The sequence below is a fragment of the Podarcis vaucheri genome (genome assembly GCF_965113315.1).
Source record: "Podarcis vaucheri genome assembly, chromosome: W".
Lineage (NCBI taxonomy): Eukaryota > Metazoa > Chordata > Lepidosauria > Squamata > Lacertidae > Podarcis > Podarcis vaucheri.
In genome coordinates this window covers 1,689,807-1,709,244 of record NC_138757.1, presented here as the reverse complement: position 1 = coordinate 1,709,244, position 19,438 = coordinate 1,689,807, and the positions used below count along the sequence as shown (strand labels likewise).

General features: G+C 43.9%; 1 protein-coding gene across 3 annotated transcripts in view; it reads right to left on the bottom strand.

Moving 5' to 3' along the window:
- The window catches only part of LOC309523293 (putative helicase senataxin), a 314,428-nt gene that overhangs the window by 172,958 nt on the left and 122,032 nt on the right, over positions 1-19,438 (bottom strand). For all 3 annotated transcript variants that reach the window (XM_082207068.1, XM_082207067.1, XM_082207069.1), the window contains one exon: positions 9,207-9,378. In XM_082207068.1, coding sequence (XP_082063194.1) covers positions 9,207-9,378 — 172 coding nt within the window. The remainder of the gene's footprint in view (positions 1-9,206; positions 9,379-19,438) is intronic.

Here is a 19,438-nt window from a genome sequence, read left to right as displayed (position 1 = left end):
TGAAGGAATTCAGGTAATTGAATATATAGAGAGCTGTTTAACGGAAATGCTGGAGCTACAGCTGGATTTAAAGGTGGAGATAAATGGTGTTAAAAGTTTTCCACTGAAAACCAAGAGAGCAAGAGGGGAAACATATATAACAATAATTCAATTTGCGTGCACAAGGGTGCGAGATTATATCCTTAAAACTTTCCGGGAAAAGTCGAATGCTAAACCCCTTGAATGGAGGGGAAATATAATTTCTATTTTCCCGGACTATGCTCCAATGGTGGCAGAAAAGAGACGATTATTTGCTCCTGCTCACAAGCTAGCAAGGGAATTAAAAACACAACACTTTACAATATACCCAGCTACTTTCTGCTTAAAGATAAATGATGAACTGCGCCGTTTTCAAAACCATGATAATGCGATATCCTACCTCCAAGCAATAAATTGTGGATAAAGAGCCATGGTGAAGGGTAGGGGGGCTTTTCCTTTTTCTCCTACTCTAATTGAAAATGGTGTGGGGGTAATGCCCTCCATTTTGAAGCTCTTCTTTGACCTGACCTTTCTGCTTGAAGAACCTCCAACTCATGTTGACTCACCATCTGAACAAAGTATCTTTGGCATAGAGCCATGAAACTCTAGATATATTAGTAATTTAATAATGGTGGAATTCTATATACCCTCGGGTTAATAGTCAACTGGTTTTATACCACTATTAAAGTTGAAATGCCGTGGAAATATTGATTTGTCATTCAATAAGTCTCAAACCATGTAATTATATGTTGTTTACTTATGTATATACCGTATTTTTCGCTCCATAGGGCGCACCGGACCATAGGGCGCACCTAATTTTGGGAGGAGGAAAACAAGAAAAAATTATTCTGAATCCCAGAAGCCAGAACAGCAAGAGGGATCTGGCTTCTGGGATACCGTGTGGCTGTTCTGGCTTCTGGGATAACCGCGCCAAGCCTCTTCAGGGCAGCGGGATGAAGGCTTCCCCTGCCCGAAGAGGCTGTGCAGGGCTAAGACAGAAGCCAGGACAGGCGCGTCGCTGGAGAAGGAACAGAAGGAGTCCCTTCTCTTCCTCCTCCGGCTTCGCATGACAGGCGCGTCGCTCAAGGGGCGCTGCGCAGAGAGAGAGAAGGCGCAGCGCCCCTTCAGCGAAGCTGGAGAAGGAACAGAAGGAAACCCTTCTGTTCCTCCTCCGGCTTCCAGGTCAGGCGCGTCGCCGCGAAGCCAAGGAGCCTGCATTCGCTCCATAGGACGCACACACATTTCCCCTTCATCTTTGGAGGGGAAAATGTGCGTCCTATAGAGCGAAAAATAATGTAAGTTGATAATCAAAAGGGGGAAACGAAGGAAATCGACAATTCCTTTAAATCCTTATGTGCTAAGTCAAAAGCTCCCAATCATTATATTGGTGAAATTAGGACAGGGGTCTGCAACCTTTAAGATAAAAAGAGCCACTTGGACCCGTTTCTGAAGAAAAAACAACTGGGAGCCACAAAACTCGTCATTATAAAAATAACTTTTTTTGTCACTTTTTTATTATTTCTTTGTTTGACCCCTCAGAATTACTCCTCCTCATAGAAATAAACGTTAAATTAACAAGTTACCTTTTTGTGTGTGTGTGTTCTTCACTCCCCTTCAAAACAGTGACCAGCGTACATGCCCCCTTTCAATGCAGTGACCAGCGTACATGCCCCTTACAATGTAACGGGCGGGCGGGAACGTGACGTCGGGACGGTGTGTGACTAACGCACGCACCACCCCCATGCGACGTCACAGCCAGTACAGCGCCCGCCACAGTGGGGAGTGTCGGGGCGCACAATGCGCCTCCTCCCCTCGCTAGTATCCGCCCCGGAGCCACGGCAAAGGTGTAAAAGAGCCACATGCGGCTCCGGAGCCGTGGGTTGCAGACCCCTGAATTAGGAGCTCGAAGGGGTGACAGTTTGCGCCTTCTACAGAGCGGAAGTCATGCATTTTTTCTTTTTTTCTTTTGTTATCTATTTGTGTTTTATTGTTAAGTGTACTAAGTGTGAGGAGAACCTGAGCTTACAGAGTTAAACAGCTCAGTTCGTATGTCCTGCCTTCTGAGGGGGCGGAGAGATCCTACGTCACACATCCGGGATCTGTTTCTTTGTTCTGTTATTCTGGCTTCGTTTTTGTACGGAACAGAGATGCACTTTTTACCAGACACTGGATGATGATTTATACTGCTGTAAATAAACGCTTCTAGATTAGAGAAGCTGACTGGACTTTTGATTTCTGCACGCTAAAGGCAAGCACAGAGGGCAGAAGGCTAAAAGGCTAAATACGCTGTGTTTACTCTGCTGTGCTCAGAGGTCCGGGGAAAGCAGATATGAACCACGGAAGCCTGCAGGACCTTTACCCTGAGCAATATTTCACACTAAGTAGTTTTCTTTTTCCTTTTTTATCGTTAGTACTGTTACTATTATTATAAATTGTTGGTCATTTGTATATATTTGTGCCTACCTTTTCAGAACTCTTCCTTTTTGTAGCTAGAGCTATTTCCTAGTTTCCTCTCTTTTCTCTCTCTATCCCTCTTTGAATATTTTCAAATACTAATTATTTGATTGGAAATACTTAAAATTTAATTACAGGGTGTATTAAATTGATCGGGTAGTATCTGCTCTATATATATTTAGATATGTAAGAAGGTGAATTAACTTTGTTTCACAATCCATATGTATATCCATATACAAGCACGGTTAATAGATGTCTCTAATTAGAGTGATAATAATTTGCAATATATTTGGTTCATACTAAGCCTTCCCAAGACTTTGCCAAAGATAAAAATAGAGGACAAGAGACCCTATAGATAAAAGCTGCAATTTATAATATGAGAATTATAGGTATGGATGCCAAGGGATTAAAGGAAAGGAAAAAACAGATCCTAACACTTAACTATTTTCAGTCATTAAAGGCTGATATAGGACTATTACAAGAAACACATTTGACAGAACAAGGGGCACAAACTTTGAAAAGTCAATGGGTAAAAGAAGTTTTTTCAACAAATCTAGATGAAAATGCAAAGGGAGTCACGATTCTATTTAGGAAAGGCTGGTCTTATGAAACGCAAGATATAATAAGAGAGGAAGATGGTCAGTGTTTAATAACTGTAATTAAAACAGAAGGGATAGAAATAGCAATAGTCGATGTCTATGCCGCTAATACTGATGACCATTAAGTTTATTCACAACTGTTTTAAGAGATTCAGCTCTTTATCGTATCAGTATCTGATAATTGGTGGAGACTTTAATGAAATTTTAGACCCGCAGATGGACGGCACTTCTACAGCTAGGAAAAAAATGACGAAGGTTAGAGAGAGAGAATTAATTATTATATGATATACTGGAATTTAGTGGATTCATGGAGACTACACCATCCTAAGGAAAAATCCTATACATATTTTGCAGGAATTCACAATACCCAGCACAGAATTGATTTTTTTTTTAACATCAGCATCACTACACTCCTTTTCTAGCCGATGTGACATTGATATTCCCATTATAGCTGATCACTCAGCAGTAATATTGGAATGTAATCTATCCAATACCCAGGAAGGTATGAGGAGATGGTATCTTAATATATCATTACTAAATGATAAAAACTTCATTCAATATATAACGCAAGATACGCAAATATATTTTAAAAATAACTCCAAATCATTAATGCCAAGACTGAAGGAATGGGAAGGCTACAAAGCTTATATCAGAGGGAAGAAAATATCTTTCTCTGCCAACAAGGTCAAGATGCAAAAATTAAAAGAAAATAACCTAAAAAAATCTTTTTAAACATTATGGGGCAATATGGCAAATAACCCATCTAGGGTTACATATGAAAGAATACAACAACAAACACTAGAACTGAATAATATACTAGCTCAAAAAATTGAGTTCAGCTTATTATGTCTAAGACAAACATATTGGGAACAGGGAGAAAGACCGACAAAAATTCTAGCTAATCATCTAAAGCAGAAGAAAATGAACCAAATAATACCTTTAATAAGAAAGGGGGGGGGGAATCACAGCGACCTCATCAACAGATATAAATAACGCTTTTTTAAAAAGCTATATGAAGGGCCAGAAAATATAGCAGAGGATGAGGTGGAAAACTTTTTTCAGGATATTAAACTACCAACCATTGAAGAATATCACAAAGATATGCTATCAGCCCCCCTGATATTGAGAATGAAATAGAAACAATGGGTAATGGAAAATCACCTGGACCAGATGGTTTTCCTATAGAATAGTATAAAATATTCAAAAATTTATTAGTCCCCAGACTTCTAGAAGTTTATGAGGAAGCAATATGAGTTTATGAGGTATAAAGGTGTCTATGCTGCAACATTTAATGAAGCATTCATAATAATTATACCAAAACCTAACAAAGACCCCACTGAATGTGCAAATCACAGACCAATTTCATTAATGAATGTCGATGCAAAGATTCTGAATGCAATACTGGCTGAAAAATTACAAAAAGTCATCCAAGACTTGGTACTTAATAATCAAACAGGTTTTATAAAAACAAGACAAGCCACAGATAATGTAAGATTAACAAAAGATTTGATAAATTTAAAGAGCAAGAGGAGTTTATGATAATGTCACTAGATGCAGAAAAGGCTTTCAATAGAATCTATAAAGAATTCATAGGGATCGTGTTATGTAAATTTGGCTTCCCTACAGAATACTGTAACTGGATTAAAATGATTTACAAAAATCCAACCTCTGGGACTGTTACAAATGGTAGAATATCTAATGTGATTAATCTAAAACGAGGAACAAGACAACGATGCCCTCGGTCTCCATTACTATTTAATCTATGCCTGGAACCACTAACGAGTAATAATTCAAGATGAGCATATCAAGGAGGTAAAACACATGAAAGAAAATTACAAAATTGCATTATTTGCAGATGACATCCTTCTATTTATTACAAAACCAGAAGATACAATTCCAATAATTATGGAGAAAATAAAAACCTTTGGCTGAATATTGGGCTATTCCATAAATTGGACAAAATCAGAGATTTTGCCAATAGGGCCAAGGGCTACATTGTATAAAAACCATCAATTTTGGATGTGCAAAGACTTTATTAAATATTTGGGCATAATGATTTCATCAGATGTTAACCAAATCGTAAAATTACATTTGAATCAAATTATAAAAGAAATCTATTTTGATATTGAAAGGTGGGGACTGCCAAACCTTTCCCTTTGGGGAAAGGTTAATGTCCTCAAAATGACTATTGCTCCAAAGCTTTTATACATTCTCAGAGGATTACCAATGTATATTCCCAACTTATATTTTCAAAAAATAAATCAAATATTTAGATTGTGCCTGTGGGGTACAAAGCCACCAAAAATATCATTACACAAAATGCAACTTCCAACTAAGGAAGGTGGTTTTGGACTCCCAAATCTGGAATTATATCACCAGGCCTACCTGCTGAGCAAGACAAATTGTTGGAGAGCAAGCAGGAATCCCAGTTGGGCTACTCTCAAATATAATTTCATTGAATCTCTTGTGGGGTGGACCAATCTCAGCTACAACTATAAGAAATATCCCATTAATCTGGAGACTATTAAAGCACCCATAAAAATTTGGATGAACATATATAAAAATAATAAGGATGACCCTTACCAGCATGAGAAATTAACAATATGGGCCAACCCAAAACTAAAAATTGGAAATCTAGTACAGTGGTACCTCGGGTTACAGACGCTTCAGGTTACAGACTCCGCTAACCCAGAAATAGTACTTCAGGTTAAGAACTTTGCTTCAGGATGAGAACAGAAATCGTGTGGCGGCAGCGGGAGGCCCCATTTGCTAAAGTGGCACCACAGGTTAAGAACAGTTTCAGGTTAAGAACGGACCTCCAGAACAAATTAAGTTCCTAACCCAAGGTACCACTGTAATAATTTGGCAAAACTGGATGAAAAAGGTATTTTGACACTGAATCAATTAATTGATGAGAACTACAAATTTGTGGAATATAAGACTTTGCAGGTAAAGTATGGATTAACCAGTGAAATACACTGGCAATATATCCAACTGAAACATATGTTGGAAAAGCAGTTTGGCCCTGATGCTATAGCAGCATTGGAAACACCCATGCCGTTACAAGATTTAGTCTCTGCAACAAAAACAAAAAATCCCACACTTGCCCTATATAAAACTTTACTTAACAGGAAGAAATACGATTTAGAATATGAAAGACAAAAATGGAGTAAAGAGCTAGGAGTACAGATAGCAAATGATATAATAATAGTAATAAATTTTATTTATACCCTGCTCTCCCCGGCCAGAGCCGGGCTCAGGGCAGCTAACATCAATAAAATTTCAGTAAATAATAAGGAAAAAAAGAAAAGGCTTCCGGTTGGCCGCGCGATTAATGGCGGACGGGAGCTCTTTCGGAAGAAAGAGCCCCAGCGTTTTGAAGATTGGGGCGACCGCGAGAGTGTTGCGGAGCCCCCAAAAAACCTCAGATCGGGCTTTCTGAGGACCTGGTGTTCTGGCAGGTACCCTTAGTGACTCCTCTGCTCCCCGGTAAGCTCTAATAAGAGCCCCGAGAGCGAGCAGGGTTGGAGACGCGGGTACTGTGGAATTTACTCACTTTCTTCATAGCGCAAAGCTCCAAGTCCGGCAATTGTGAGCGACCAATTTCTCCAACCAAATTATCAAGGATTGGACAATTGTGAGTAAAAAAGATTTTAATTTGGACAGTTAATTGGAACGAAAGGGATTTAAATTACGGAGGTCGATCCCTTTCCGCTGAAGTAAAAGTGAAAGCAGTTACCACTGACCGAAGCCGTAACTTTAAAAGACCTGTCAAAACTTCCAAGGAAATATGTCAAACCCCTCTTTCTGCAGGGGGAAGGGGGGAGAATTTGATTGATTTGAGACCCTGCTTGAGATAGACTTGACAGTGGATTAGACTCTTTCTTTTTAGAAGCGGTTCTCCCGGCAGGGGAAGGCTAGACTCCATTATTATGTCACAAAGGGAGCAGATACATTCAACTTTCGTTCTCCTCTTTGGGGATTACAAAGTAACTGCTGCTATCTGAGATTGTTAAAATAGCACACAGATTTTCTTTTACCCTCCTTGAACTGGATATAAGTGTTTGAACTAATTTTGTGGTTCCAATAAAATAAAATAAAAAAATAAAAAAATAAAATAAAATAAGGAAAGAGAATAAGACTTTGAAAGAGGGAAGCTGTTGGGCTGCCTGCTGCTGCCTGCGCACTAACAGCCTGGTGGACTCTGACTGGGTGAGCTGACCTTGAAACTTTGGAATAGCTATGGCTAATGGGGTAGATAAGTCTGAGAAAAGTAAAAGTAAAGATAGAAGACCTTCTAAAGCACCAACATTTGAAGAGGAGGTGATGCAAATGTTAACAGACATAAGAGCAGGTGTGAGAGGAACTCAGCAGACTGTACAGGAGTTGAAACAAGAATTTGTAGATGTGAAAAAAGGCATTCAAGAGGTCAGGGAGGAAGTTGCTGCCCACGAAACAAGACTGAGGGAATTGGAAACAGTGAGAGTGCCTGATGTGGAGAAGATTCAACAGGATGCGCTCAATGCAATTGCTTTTTTACAGATGAAGGAACAGGAGAATCAACTGAGAGTAAGAGGCACACCCCAATTGGAACAAGATAATCTTAAGGATTTACATTGGGTCTACATTACAAAAAAAGCTTGAAGATTAAAGATAAGCCAATTGTTTTACATTTTTTGAACCTAAGGAACAACTACGCAGACTTGGCTGGAACTCTGAGAAGGAAGAACATCTTTTTTAGGTGGGAATTTCCAGAAGGCCTCTCCTTTAAATTTCAAGGAAGGAAACAAAGAATTAGGACCGTCAAAGAAAAAAACAAGGTTCCTGGGGGAAAATGCCAAGGATCTGGGATTGGAAAGTGAGCAGACGCCAGGGGCAGTCACAGGAGCTCCTGAATAGTTTAAGATGGTATTGAGAATATACTCATGGAATGTTAATGGTTTGAACTCACGACCAAAAAGGAACCAAGTATACCATGTGTTAGCAAAACAGAATTTGGACATAATTTGTTTGCAAGGAACTCGTGTTACTAGATTACACAGAAAATTCCTTCAGAATAAGAGACTTGGTCAAGAATTCATTTCATCTGACAAAGTGAAGAAAAGAGGAGTGGTCATTTACGTGAAAGAAAAATGGAATCCCAAAATGATGTTCAAAGATTAGGGAAGATATATTGCAGTAGAAATCAATGTACAAGGCGAAAAATATTTGCTGTTGGGAATTTATGCACCAAATGATGGCAAAGCAGAATTTTTTAAGAACTTGGAAACAAGACTTCTGGACTATTTGGATTATAAATTGATTTTGATGGGGGCCTGAATGGAGTTGCATCAACGCTTATGGATAAAACACAGACACAGAAAGTAATGAATGCTGGCAGATTACCAAAGGTTTTTTTTGACCTGTCAGACATATGGAGAGTGAGAAATCCAACTGAAAAAGACTTCACATTCTATTCAGATACAAATCAAACAGAAGTGGGGTGATTCTTGCCCCCATCTTTGGACAGTGTCCTTCTGGACCCATTAAGACTTTTTCTAAGTCATTTCTAAAAAGATTAAACAATGGGGGGGGGGCAGAATACAACCCTATCTGACCCCTCTTAACATTGTGATTTTGTTAGAGTTGCCCCAGCAACCTACATGTTGCTATCACTATATAAGGCTTTTATAAGGTATAGGAGTCTCTTGTCCTCCATCACTGAATGCAACTTTGACCATAATTTGGATCTAGGGATGGAGTCAAAGGCAGATTTTAGGTCCATAAAGGCCATATATAAATGGCCTTGGAGTGGTCCTAGTATATTTCTCTGCTAGGTTTGACAGCACAAGACAGTGGTCAGATGTTGAGTACTTCGTACGGAAAGCAGCCTTGGCTTCAGAGGTTATGTTATTATCCTCAAGAAATGTTGCTAATTTAAAGCAAAGGAAATGGGCATATAATTTCCCCATTATGGAAAGCAAACTAATTGGCCTGTAGTTGCCAAGATCTATAGGTTGTCCTTTCTTGTAAATTGGGACCACAATTGTATACTTCCAGCTAACTGGGATTTTACCTGAATTATTTACCTCTGTGAAAAGAGAATGTGCAAACTGCTGTATTTTAAAAATAATAATAAAAGGATAAAGAACCAACCTGATGCAACTTTGGCGAATAGTCTCTCTTGCTTTCTGATAGCTCGCATTGTTGACAATAGTTTGAAATGCCTGGATTGGATCAATGACCTGTCCCCATACTTTAGACCCAAGCTTATCCAGGATCACCATGAAACAGTGGAGTGCAGGCCAGAAAGGATTGATGCTTTCATCTAAACAAAAATTTTAAAAAATCAAAACATGCTTAGATGGGAAATAGCACTTAGAAGACAATAAAAACATGTAAATTTAAAAACAGTAAAGAAAAACTTGTTGGGTACAATAGAAAAAATGTAAAACTCCAGTATCAGGCAACCCCTTTTATCCAGACCAACCAAAACTTCCAAAAAATAAGTGAACAAGTTCTTTGGAAGGCTCCATCAGATTGAATTTCAACCGAGGATCATTCCACGCCAAATCACAAATCACCTGATTTTAATATTTGACCGTGCTCTCACGACTCAGATTTTCTTCAGTTTTTTTAATGTGTCATGGTACTGCCGGAGAATGCCAGGGAGGAGCAGGAACAGGCAGAGGGAGGTGGGCAGGAAGTGGCGATTGAGTGATCAGAGTGATCTGATCTCTGAGTGATCAGAGGTACTTATTGCAAAGAGCATTCACAAGCCATCGCCACTATGAGATAACCTCAAATAAATTTTTAAAGATTTTTTGGTCCAAAATTGGGCACAGGAGAATTTTTTGAAAATTTTAATTTTTGTGCGATTTAGGCTAATGCAATTTCTGTGTCAGTTTAGAAAAAACCTCCTGTTTCGCTTATTTTTCAACCGATTGGGCTTATTTTGGTATCAAAATAAAGCAAATTGTGCTCTCTTTCAAAATAAGGTATAAAAATGGTATTAGGTGCCACAGAAAAAGGTCAACAACCATTCAAAGTGAATTTTTGTCATTTTATTCCCGGTATGTTCAATAAGCCATAGCGCACAAACCACAACTAACACGTGTATCATACTTTTGTTGTAGAATGGGCTAACCATGTACTTATTATGCTGTAAAAATAAGGAGGGTGTTTTTTGTGGTTATAAAATAAATTGATTTTGAAGGTGGTTTTTTGGGGGGACAGGTTTAAGGTCTCTTTGAGCCTGAAATACCGTATTTTTCGTCCCATAGGACGCACCGACCCATAGGACGCACCTAGTTTTTTGGGGGGGAAATAAAGGAAAAATTTTTCCCCTTTATTCCCCCCCCCCAAAAAAAACTAGGCCAGGGAATCCAAACCAGGTCGGGGAACAGTGGGATGGCGGCGCTGCGCCTCCCCGCTGTCCCCCGAGCTTGTGGGGCTGCCCGATGTCTGCCCGAAGCGCGGGGCGCTCTGCTTCAGCGTGCCCCGCGCTCCGTGCAGCAGGCTGCTATCCACAGCCTAGGGAGCCCTGCAGGAACTCCCGCAGGGCTGCCTAGGCTGGGGATGTCTTCCCGAAGCGCCGGGAGCTCTGCTTTCAGCGCGCCCCACGTTCTGGGAAGCAGGCTGCTATCTGCAGCCTAGAGAGCCCTGCGGGAACTCCCGCGGGCTCCCCAGGCTTGCTGATAGCTTCCTGAAGCCTGGAGAGCGAGAGGGGTCGGTGCGCACCGACCCCTCTCGCTCTCCAAGCTTCAGCGAAAGCCTGCATTCGCCCCATAGGACGCACCCAGATTTCCCCTTCATTTTTGGAGGGGGGAAAGTGCGTCCTATAGGGCGAAAAATACGGTACACTCACACATTCGTGAGAATAGTTAAAATTGTACCCTCTGATGTTACAATGTCATCTGATATATTAAAAAAAATAAGTTTTATTGATTATTTAATAAAAACAAAATACGACTCAGAGCCCTTGTTCATTTTATTGTGTAAAACACTTTTGCAATGATATGGTCAAAGCTGTTTTGTTTCCCATACATGTAATATGGTCAATGATGCTGTTTTTAAAAAATAAATTTTATTGGATTTTACAATTTTATATTCAACCAAATAACACAATGTAACATTTGTCATATAAAACACACACACAAAAAAACCTTCCTCATGACTTCCCTCAACTTCCCCTTCCGGTTCTTTAAATATTTATTACTTCTGCTTAATTTTTATGATCTTATACCTCAATATACTTAAATCCCCGCGACAGGGTGAGCTCCCGTTGCTCGGTCCCTGCTCCTGCCCAACTAGCAGTTCGAAAGCACCTCAAAGTGCAAATAGATAAATAGGTACCGCTCCGGCAGGAAGGTAAACAGTGTTTCTGTGTGCTGCTCTGGTTCCCCAGAAGCGGCTTAGTCATACTGGCCACATGACCCGGAAGCTGTACACCGGCTCCCTCGGCCAATAAAGCGAGATGAGTGCTGCAACCCCAGAGTCAGCCACGACTGGACCTAATGGTCAGGGGTCCCTTTACCTTTAATATATATGAGACAATGTTATAATCAGAGGGGGGGGGGTTAATGTTGCTGAACTGGATGCTTTTCTCATGGAGCAGCTACAACAAATGTACTATGGATAAATGAATGAGAGTTGCAGAAATTAATTAAATCAATCTGAAGAAGGTGCAACCAAATTGATTTCTGCTCCTTGGGGCTTATCCACACTTACCAAGTGCCAGTGGTTTATTTAAAAGGTGGTCCCTCACCTGGGTTACAAACAGAGGTGGTATAGAGGTGAATTCTAAATACATTACTTCTAAATACATTACTTCTGGTAAATCAGCCACCATAGCCATTAGAGGGCCATGAAAATTTGTGTCCCAGGCTTTTTAGACTCATGTAAAAAGACTCCCCCTTCATGAATCACTGCCTTGCCGTGGCGAAGGGGCTTGAATAACTCAGAGAAGCTATGAGCTATGCCGTGCAAGGCCACCCAAGATGGACAGGTCATAGTGGACATGTTTGACCAAACGTGATCCACCTGGAGCAGGAACCGGCAAGCCACTCCAGTATCCCTGCCAAGAAAACTCCATGGACAAAGACAACAGGCATATAAATGTTATGACGCTGGAAGATGAGCCCCTCAGGTCGGAAGGCGTCCAAGGAAGAGGAATGCTACTGAGGAAGAGCGGAGGACAAGTACAAGTAGATTCAGAGCTGATGAAGTGGCTGGGCCAAAGACGAAAGGTCGCTCAGTTGCGGATATGCCTGGAAGCGAAAGGAAAGTCCAATGCTGTAAAGAAAAGTATTGCATAGGAACCTGGAACATAAGAACCATGAACCTGGGTAAGTTGGATGTGGTCAAAAATGAGATGGCAAGAATAAATATTGACATCCTGGGCATCAGTGAACTAAAATGGACGGGAATGGGCAAATTCAGTTCGGATGACCATCATATCTACTACTGTGGGCAAGAATCCCGTAAAAGAAATGGAGTGGCCCTCATAGTCAACAAAAGAGTGGCAAAAGCTGTACTGGGATGCAATCTCAAAAATGATAGAATGATCTCGATACAAATCCAAGGCAGACCTTTTAACATCACAGTAATCCAAGTTTATGCACCAACTACTGGTGCTGAAGAAACTGAAATTGAGCAATTCTATGAAGATTTACAACACCTTATAGAAGTGACACCAAAGAAGGATGTTCTTCTCATTATAGGGGATTGGAATGCTAAAGTAGGTGTCAGGGAACTGCCATCGGAGGAACAGGTGGTGGAGGGGCTCAGGGAGGAAGGAAGAGACTCAACAGCCGAAGCAGGGACCAGCAGGGGGAGGAGTGGATCTCTGAGGGAATGCGAGCAGGAGGGAGGGCTCAGAGACGCTTCCAGCGAGAACAGTGGGGAGGTATCTGAAGCTCCCATAGGGAGACCCACACCTCGCCGGAAACTGTCACGCCGTGAGTCCAGAAGGCGGGTTTCCGTTAAGGAGCTCTTATGCTGGAAACGATTCCGAAAACAACCACTGTCGGAATCTGCAAGCGATTAGAGCAGACATGTTTGAGGAGCTCTGTCACACACAGAGGTTTGTGGAGTTGCACAAACTCTGAGGGATTACGATTTTACGCACAAGCAGCTCATCATCCCATCACAGCATTCCGACAGTCTTTGTACGCTGCCTGTGCAGGAGAAGGCATCATGAGCAACCCAGCCGGAACCGAAGGAGCAGGGGTTGGAGCTGGTCCAAGCTTGGAAGAAAGGTACCAAGCGTTGGAAATCCAACTGGCGCTGCAGACGGCGAGGCTTGAGGAGAGAAGGGCTCAGGATGCAGACAAGAAGGGGAGAGCCACCCAGTTCACCAGAAAGGTACCAGGATTGGTGCAGAAGTTTGGGGGGGACCCCAAGGACTACCATGCCTTTAGGACAGAGATGCAATATGCCCTCAATGTGCAGTTTGATGAATTCCCTGACGAGGAATCCCGAGTGGCTTTCGTGATTGGGCATCTTGAGAGGGGGGCGAGGGACTGGGTTAGACCCCTGATGGCAACGCATAATGACGTCCTAAAGGACACCATGAAGTTCTTTCGTGCAATGGATATCATGTTTTCCAGCGATATTGAGGAGGGAGTGGTGCGCAGACAGCTAATGGCTTGCAAGCAGGGAAGCCGATCTGTCCGTGAGTACTGGACTGAGTTTACCATGCTGGTTCACAGATTGGGGTGGGACTTATCGGCGGCACCCATTCAGATGCTATTTGAAGAAGGTCTTTCTTCGGCTGTGAAAGACGAATTGTCCCGGAGCCCCAGGGCGGTTTCTATGGATCAGCTGACCAAATCTGCGCTGACCATAGGAGCGCGCCAGGAGGCGAGAGCCTTGGAGAGGCGGGAAGGTAAGGGGGAACGTTGGAAGGAGTTACGCATTCCAGACATTCCTGAGCCAGCTTTCCCGCCGGCAGAGCCGATGGAAATCGGAACAGCGCGCACGCGCGCAGTTTCAAAGCCCAGCGAAGGGGGTAGGAAGGAGGGAAAAGGCGCCCGGAAATGCTATCTCTGCCAACAGCCAGGTCACTTTGCCAGAGTCTGCCCCCAGAGGAAGGAATGGCAAGGAATGGTGGGAGCTGTTGAGGGAGGAGTGGAAGAGATATCGGAGCAAGTAAAAGCCAACGCCTGGCTGCCACCGTCGGGGCACAGCAGCCAGGCCAAAGAGCAGTGAAAGTGCCCGCGCCAGAATCTCCCAAACCTGCCCTAGTGATAGAGGTGTCACTAGAGTTGCAAAACGGATACCCTCTGAAGATTAAGGCGCTGTTGGACTCAGGCAGCTCCTGCAATTTCATGAGCAAGGAGTTTGCAGCTGAACACCAGATACAGACGATCCCTTTAAGCAACCCCCTACAGGTGACCACGATCGATGGCAGGGAGCTGTTGGGAGGGGAAGTCAGCTTGCAGACCGTCCCAATGACAATGAAGGTGGCAAGGCACACAGAACTGATAGCGTTTAATGTGGCCACCTTGGGAGGGGCTCCCATTATTTTGGGGATGAGCTGGCTGGCGTTACATGATCCACTGGTGGGCTGGCATCAGAGAGTGGTCTCCTTCGGTTCCGCACATTGCTTAGAACACTGCAGGGAGGGAAAGGGTTCAGCAGGAGCCCAAGCTACCCTAGCAGGAACGGAAGTAACGGAGAAGGTGAAGGTACCACGACAATACGCAGATCTCAGTGACGTGTTCAGCGAAAGGGAAGCTGACCAACTACCCCCGCATAGACCCTTTGATTGTCAAATCAATTTACTGCCTGGGGCGCAGCTCCCCGCAGGCAAGTTGTATGCCATGTCAGACAGAGAAATGCAGGAGTTACGAGAATTCATTGACAAGAACCTGAAGAGGGGTTTTATCAGAGAGTCAAGGGCAGTGGGAGGTAGTCCAGTGTTTTTTGTGGATAAAAAAAACACAGACAAGCCGAGACTTGTGTGTGACTTTCGGGCCTTAAACGCAGTGTCAGAACCATTGGCCTTTCCCATGCCTAGAATAGATGACATTTTGAACAGGGTGCGGAAGGGAAAGATTTTTACCAAGCTGGACCTAAGGGGGGCGTACAATCTGATACATATAAGGAAAGGGGACGAATGGAAAACCACCATGTTCACCCCTTTGGGGGCCTTTGAATATCTCGTTATGCCATTTGGATTACAAGCAGGCTCAGCGTGCTTTCAATCGCTGATGAACCACGTACTAGGGCCTTTGCTTTACAAGAATTGTGTGGCCTTCCTGGATGACGTGTTGGTGTATTCTGAGAATGAGGAGCAGCATGTGAGAGACGTCAGAGAAGTGTTGCGCAGGCTGCTAGACAACCGGCTGTGGGTGAAACTGGAGAAGTGTCAGTTTCATACCAAGGAGGTAGAGTTCCTGGGGTACCGCCTGTCAGACAAGGGATTGGCTATGGATCCTGGCAAGGTCCAGGCAGTGCTGGAATGGAAAACGCCCAAAACAAAGAAGGATGTGCAGAGGTTCCTAGGGTTTGGGAACTTTTACCGTAAGTTCATCCGAAACTTTGCCCACCTGACGGCGCCCATAACGGACTGTCTCAGCAGTAAGAAGAAATTTGTTTGGACTGAGGAGGCGGAGCGAGCTTTTGAGGAGCTAAAAAGGGCCTTCGCCTCTGAAGAACAACTTCTGCATGTGGATTTACAAAAAAAGATGAGAGTCGAAACAGACGCATCAGACAGAGCCATTGGGGCGGTGCTTCTCCTGCAGCCAGGGGGGGAGGAGTCAGAGTGGAGACCGTGTGCTTTTTTTCCGCAAAAACTGAACAAATCCGAGAGGAACTACACGGTGTACGATCGAGAACTTCTAGCTATTCATGAGGCTTTTCGGAGATGGAGGCACCTGCTAATTGGCGCACAACATAAGGTGCAAGTGTGCACTGACCACAAGAACCTAGAGTATTGGAGAACGGCACGAGTGCTCAACCAACGGCAGTTGAGATGGGCCCAGGAGTTCTCCAGATTTAACTTTGAGATTTGTTATGTGCCAGGCCCAGAGAACGTTAGGGCGGACGCTCTCTCACGTAAACCTGAATATTTGGAGGGGGAGGGAGCACCCGAAGAGAGACATGTCATTCCAGAGGACCGCTGGGTGTGTGGGGCGGCATTGGTGGGGCAAAGAGAACTGGTAGAGGGAACGGAGAACGATGAATACGCACAGGACAAACTCAGGGGACTCAGGAGGGAGGGAGATAAACCCGGAGGTTTTGAGGAGAGAAACGGGGCGTTGTACTACAAGGGAGCATTATATATACCTGAAGGAGAGTTGAGGGGGAAGGTACTCAAGCAGCTGCACGATAGCCCCACAGCGGGGCATTTTGGGCAACACAGAACCATGTGGCTGGTGACCAGGGAATTTTGGTGGCCTAAGGTCAGGGAAGACGTGCGGGAGTATGTGAGGAGTTGTGACCAATGCCAGCGAGCCAAAGGGGAAAGGCGGGCGCCGGCAGGGTTATTAGAACCGCTACCCACACCAGAAAGACCATGGGAAGCAGTGGCCATAGATTTCATGACTGATCTGCCAAGGTCCAGAGGGAAAACAGCCATCATGGTTGTGGTAGACCTGTTAACCAAAATGGCACACTTTATAGCCTGCTCACATGCGGTCACGGCAGAAGAAACCGCTAAATTGTTTGTAGAAAATGTGTTTAGGTTGCATGGCGCCCCCTTGAGGGTGGTTTCAGACCGGGGGAAACAATTTACTTCCAGGTTCTGGAGGAAGCTCATCAGCTTACTGCATGTGGAGGTAAATTTCTCGACTGCCCGGCATCCTGAAACCAATGGGCAGGCGGAAAGAGCCAATGGCATCCTCCAACAATATTTGAGGTGTTACGTCAATGACAGAGAGAATGATTGGGTGGAGAAGTTGGCATTGGCGGAATTTGCCTACAACAATGCGGAGAACGTGTCCACGGGGATGAGCCCCTTTTTGGCAAATTACGGGTGCCATCCCAGGGCTTTCCCAGGGGGGGAAGGGGAGAGATGGAGCGTTCCAGCTGCCGAACAGTTCGTAGAAGAAATGGAAGCTATCCATCGCCAGCTCCAACTTAACTTAGACAGGGCCAAGGAGGAATATAAGAGGCAGGCAGACAAACACAGGAGAGAAGGTGAAACCATTAGGGTGGGGGACCAAGTGTGGCTGTCTACCCAAGGGTTACCCTTCAAAGGGGGTTGTAAGAAGTTAAGACCCAAAAGACTGGGCCCATTTGAAATCACACAACAGGTCAATCCAGTGGCTTTCAGACTCCGGTTACCGAACCACATGAAGCTGCACCCAGTTTTCCACAGGTCGTTGCTGTCACTGTATAAAGGGGACAGAGAAGGGAGGGTCACTCGGGGACCAGCAATGGAGGAAAGGGAACAAAGCTACAATGTGGCGGAGATCCTCGATTCCAGGTGGAAGGGAGATCAAGTAGAGTATTTGGTAATGTGGGAAGGGGAACCGGAGTCGGAAAACACCTGGGTCAGGGCAGAGGATGTCAATGACGAGGTTTTAATAGAAGCTTTTCATCAGAGGTTCCCACGTAAACCTCAGCCTGTAGCGAGGTTCCGGAGGGAATACTTTGCCACCACCGACGAAGAAGAGGGGTTGGAGGGGTTCACAGATTCCGAGGAGGAGGAGGATTCAGCGAGCCAGGACGGCGATCGATGGAGGGAATTGTTCGAGACGTCTGAAGATGAAGAAGATTCTTTTCGGGGTTTTACCTCCTCACCTCCCAGAGGAGAGGAAATGGGAGGGGGTGAGGGGGGCCCTGGAGGGGAGGTGGATGTCAGGGAACTGCCATCGGAGGAACAGGTGGTGGAGGGGCTCAGGGAGGAAGGAAGAGACTCAACAGCCGAAGCAGGGACCAGCAGGGGGAGGAGTGGATCTCTGAGGGAATGCGAGCAGGAGGGAGGGCTCAGAGACGCTTCCAGCGAGAACAGTGGGGAGGTATCTGAAGCTCCCATAGGGAGACCCACGCCTCGCCGGAAACTGTCACGCCGTGAGTCCAGAAGGCGGGTTTCCGTTAAGGAGCTCTTATGCTGGAAACGATTCCGAAAACAACCACTGTCGGAATCTGCAAGCGATTAGAGCAGACATGTTTGAGGAGCTCTGTCACACACAGAGGTTTGTGGAGTTGCACAAACTCTGAGGGATTACGATTTTACGCACAAGCAGCTCATCATCCCATCACAGTAGGGAATCAAGAGATAAAAGGAACAACTGGCAAGTTTGGCCTTGGAGATCAAAACGAAGCAGGGCAAAGGCTAATAGAGTTCTGCCAAGAGAACAAGCTGGTCATCACAAACACGCTTTTCCAACAACACAAGAGACGACTCTACACGTGGACATCACCAGATGGGCAGCATCGAAGTCAGATTGATTATATTCTCTGCAGCCAAAGATGGAGAAGCTCTATACAGTCAGCAAAAACAACAACAAAAAGGCTCACTCATTCCTGTGATCCAATGCAAGACTGTAAAGTAAGTAAACACTATATTTTAAGTTTACTTTATAAGATTATAAGTTGTTACCCTATTCTTTTTTTAAGAGGGAAACCAAAGGGAAGACAGTTTATAAGCTGGAATTGCTCAGAAGAGATAAGGTTTTGCAGCCTAGTTCCAAAGCTTCTACATTTTGCTGCCAAATACGGGGTTTTAATACTCTGCTTAACTCACACACAGGAGATTGGATGGATAAAGTGTAATAAATATTTCCTTTCCATATAATGTATAATATAATTATAATACATATAATGGGGTGGAGAACTGACTTGATGCTGAATTCATGGGCAACTTGTAACCCCTGCAAGTCTTCCATGCCATGTATTACCGGATGACGTTTTACAGCGCCAACTTTCTGCTTTTTTCCCATTTGTCTTATGCTTTTACAGTGATTGTTTTGCCGCAATGCCACTCTTAAGTGGTTTTCAACTTTACTTTTCATGTTAGCCGTTTTCATTCCAGAACAATGCCCGTCTTGTTTTGGAAATTGGGGAGAACTGAACTTTGGTTTAATTAACTGCCAAAACACATCCAACTTTTGACTTGATAGGATTTCTAATCACCAGCAAATTTCTGCCAAACAGTATCCATATTTATTTCACACAGCGGTTTAGCAAACTGCTCTGTGAGGGGGATAAGGGAGGGAGGGGTGAAGGGAGGTGTGGTGGTCAGGTGTATGGGAAAGGCAAAGGGGTGGTAGCCGTGTGTGTGTGTGTGTGTGTGTGTGTGTGTACACATACACACATGGATTCTAGAAGATGCCACAGAATTTTCCATAATGGACCATACACTATTTAACAGGACATGAAGGGTGAATCTGGCGCCAGGTCAATGGGGAAAGTTGAAGGTAGAAAGCTTGAAAAGA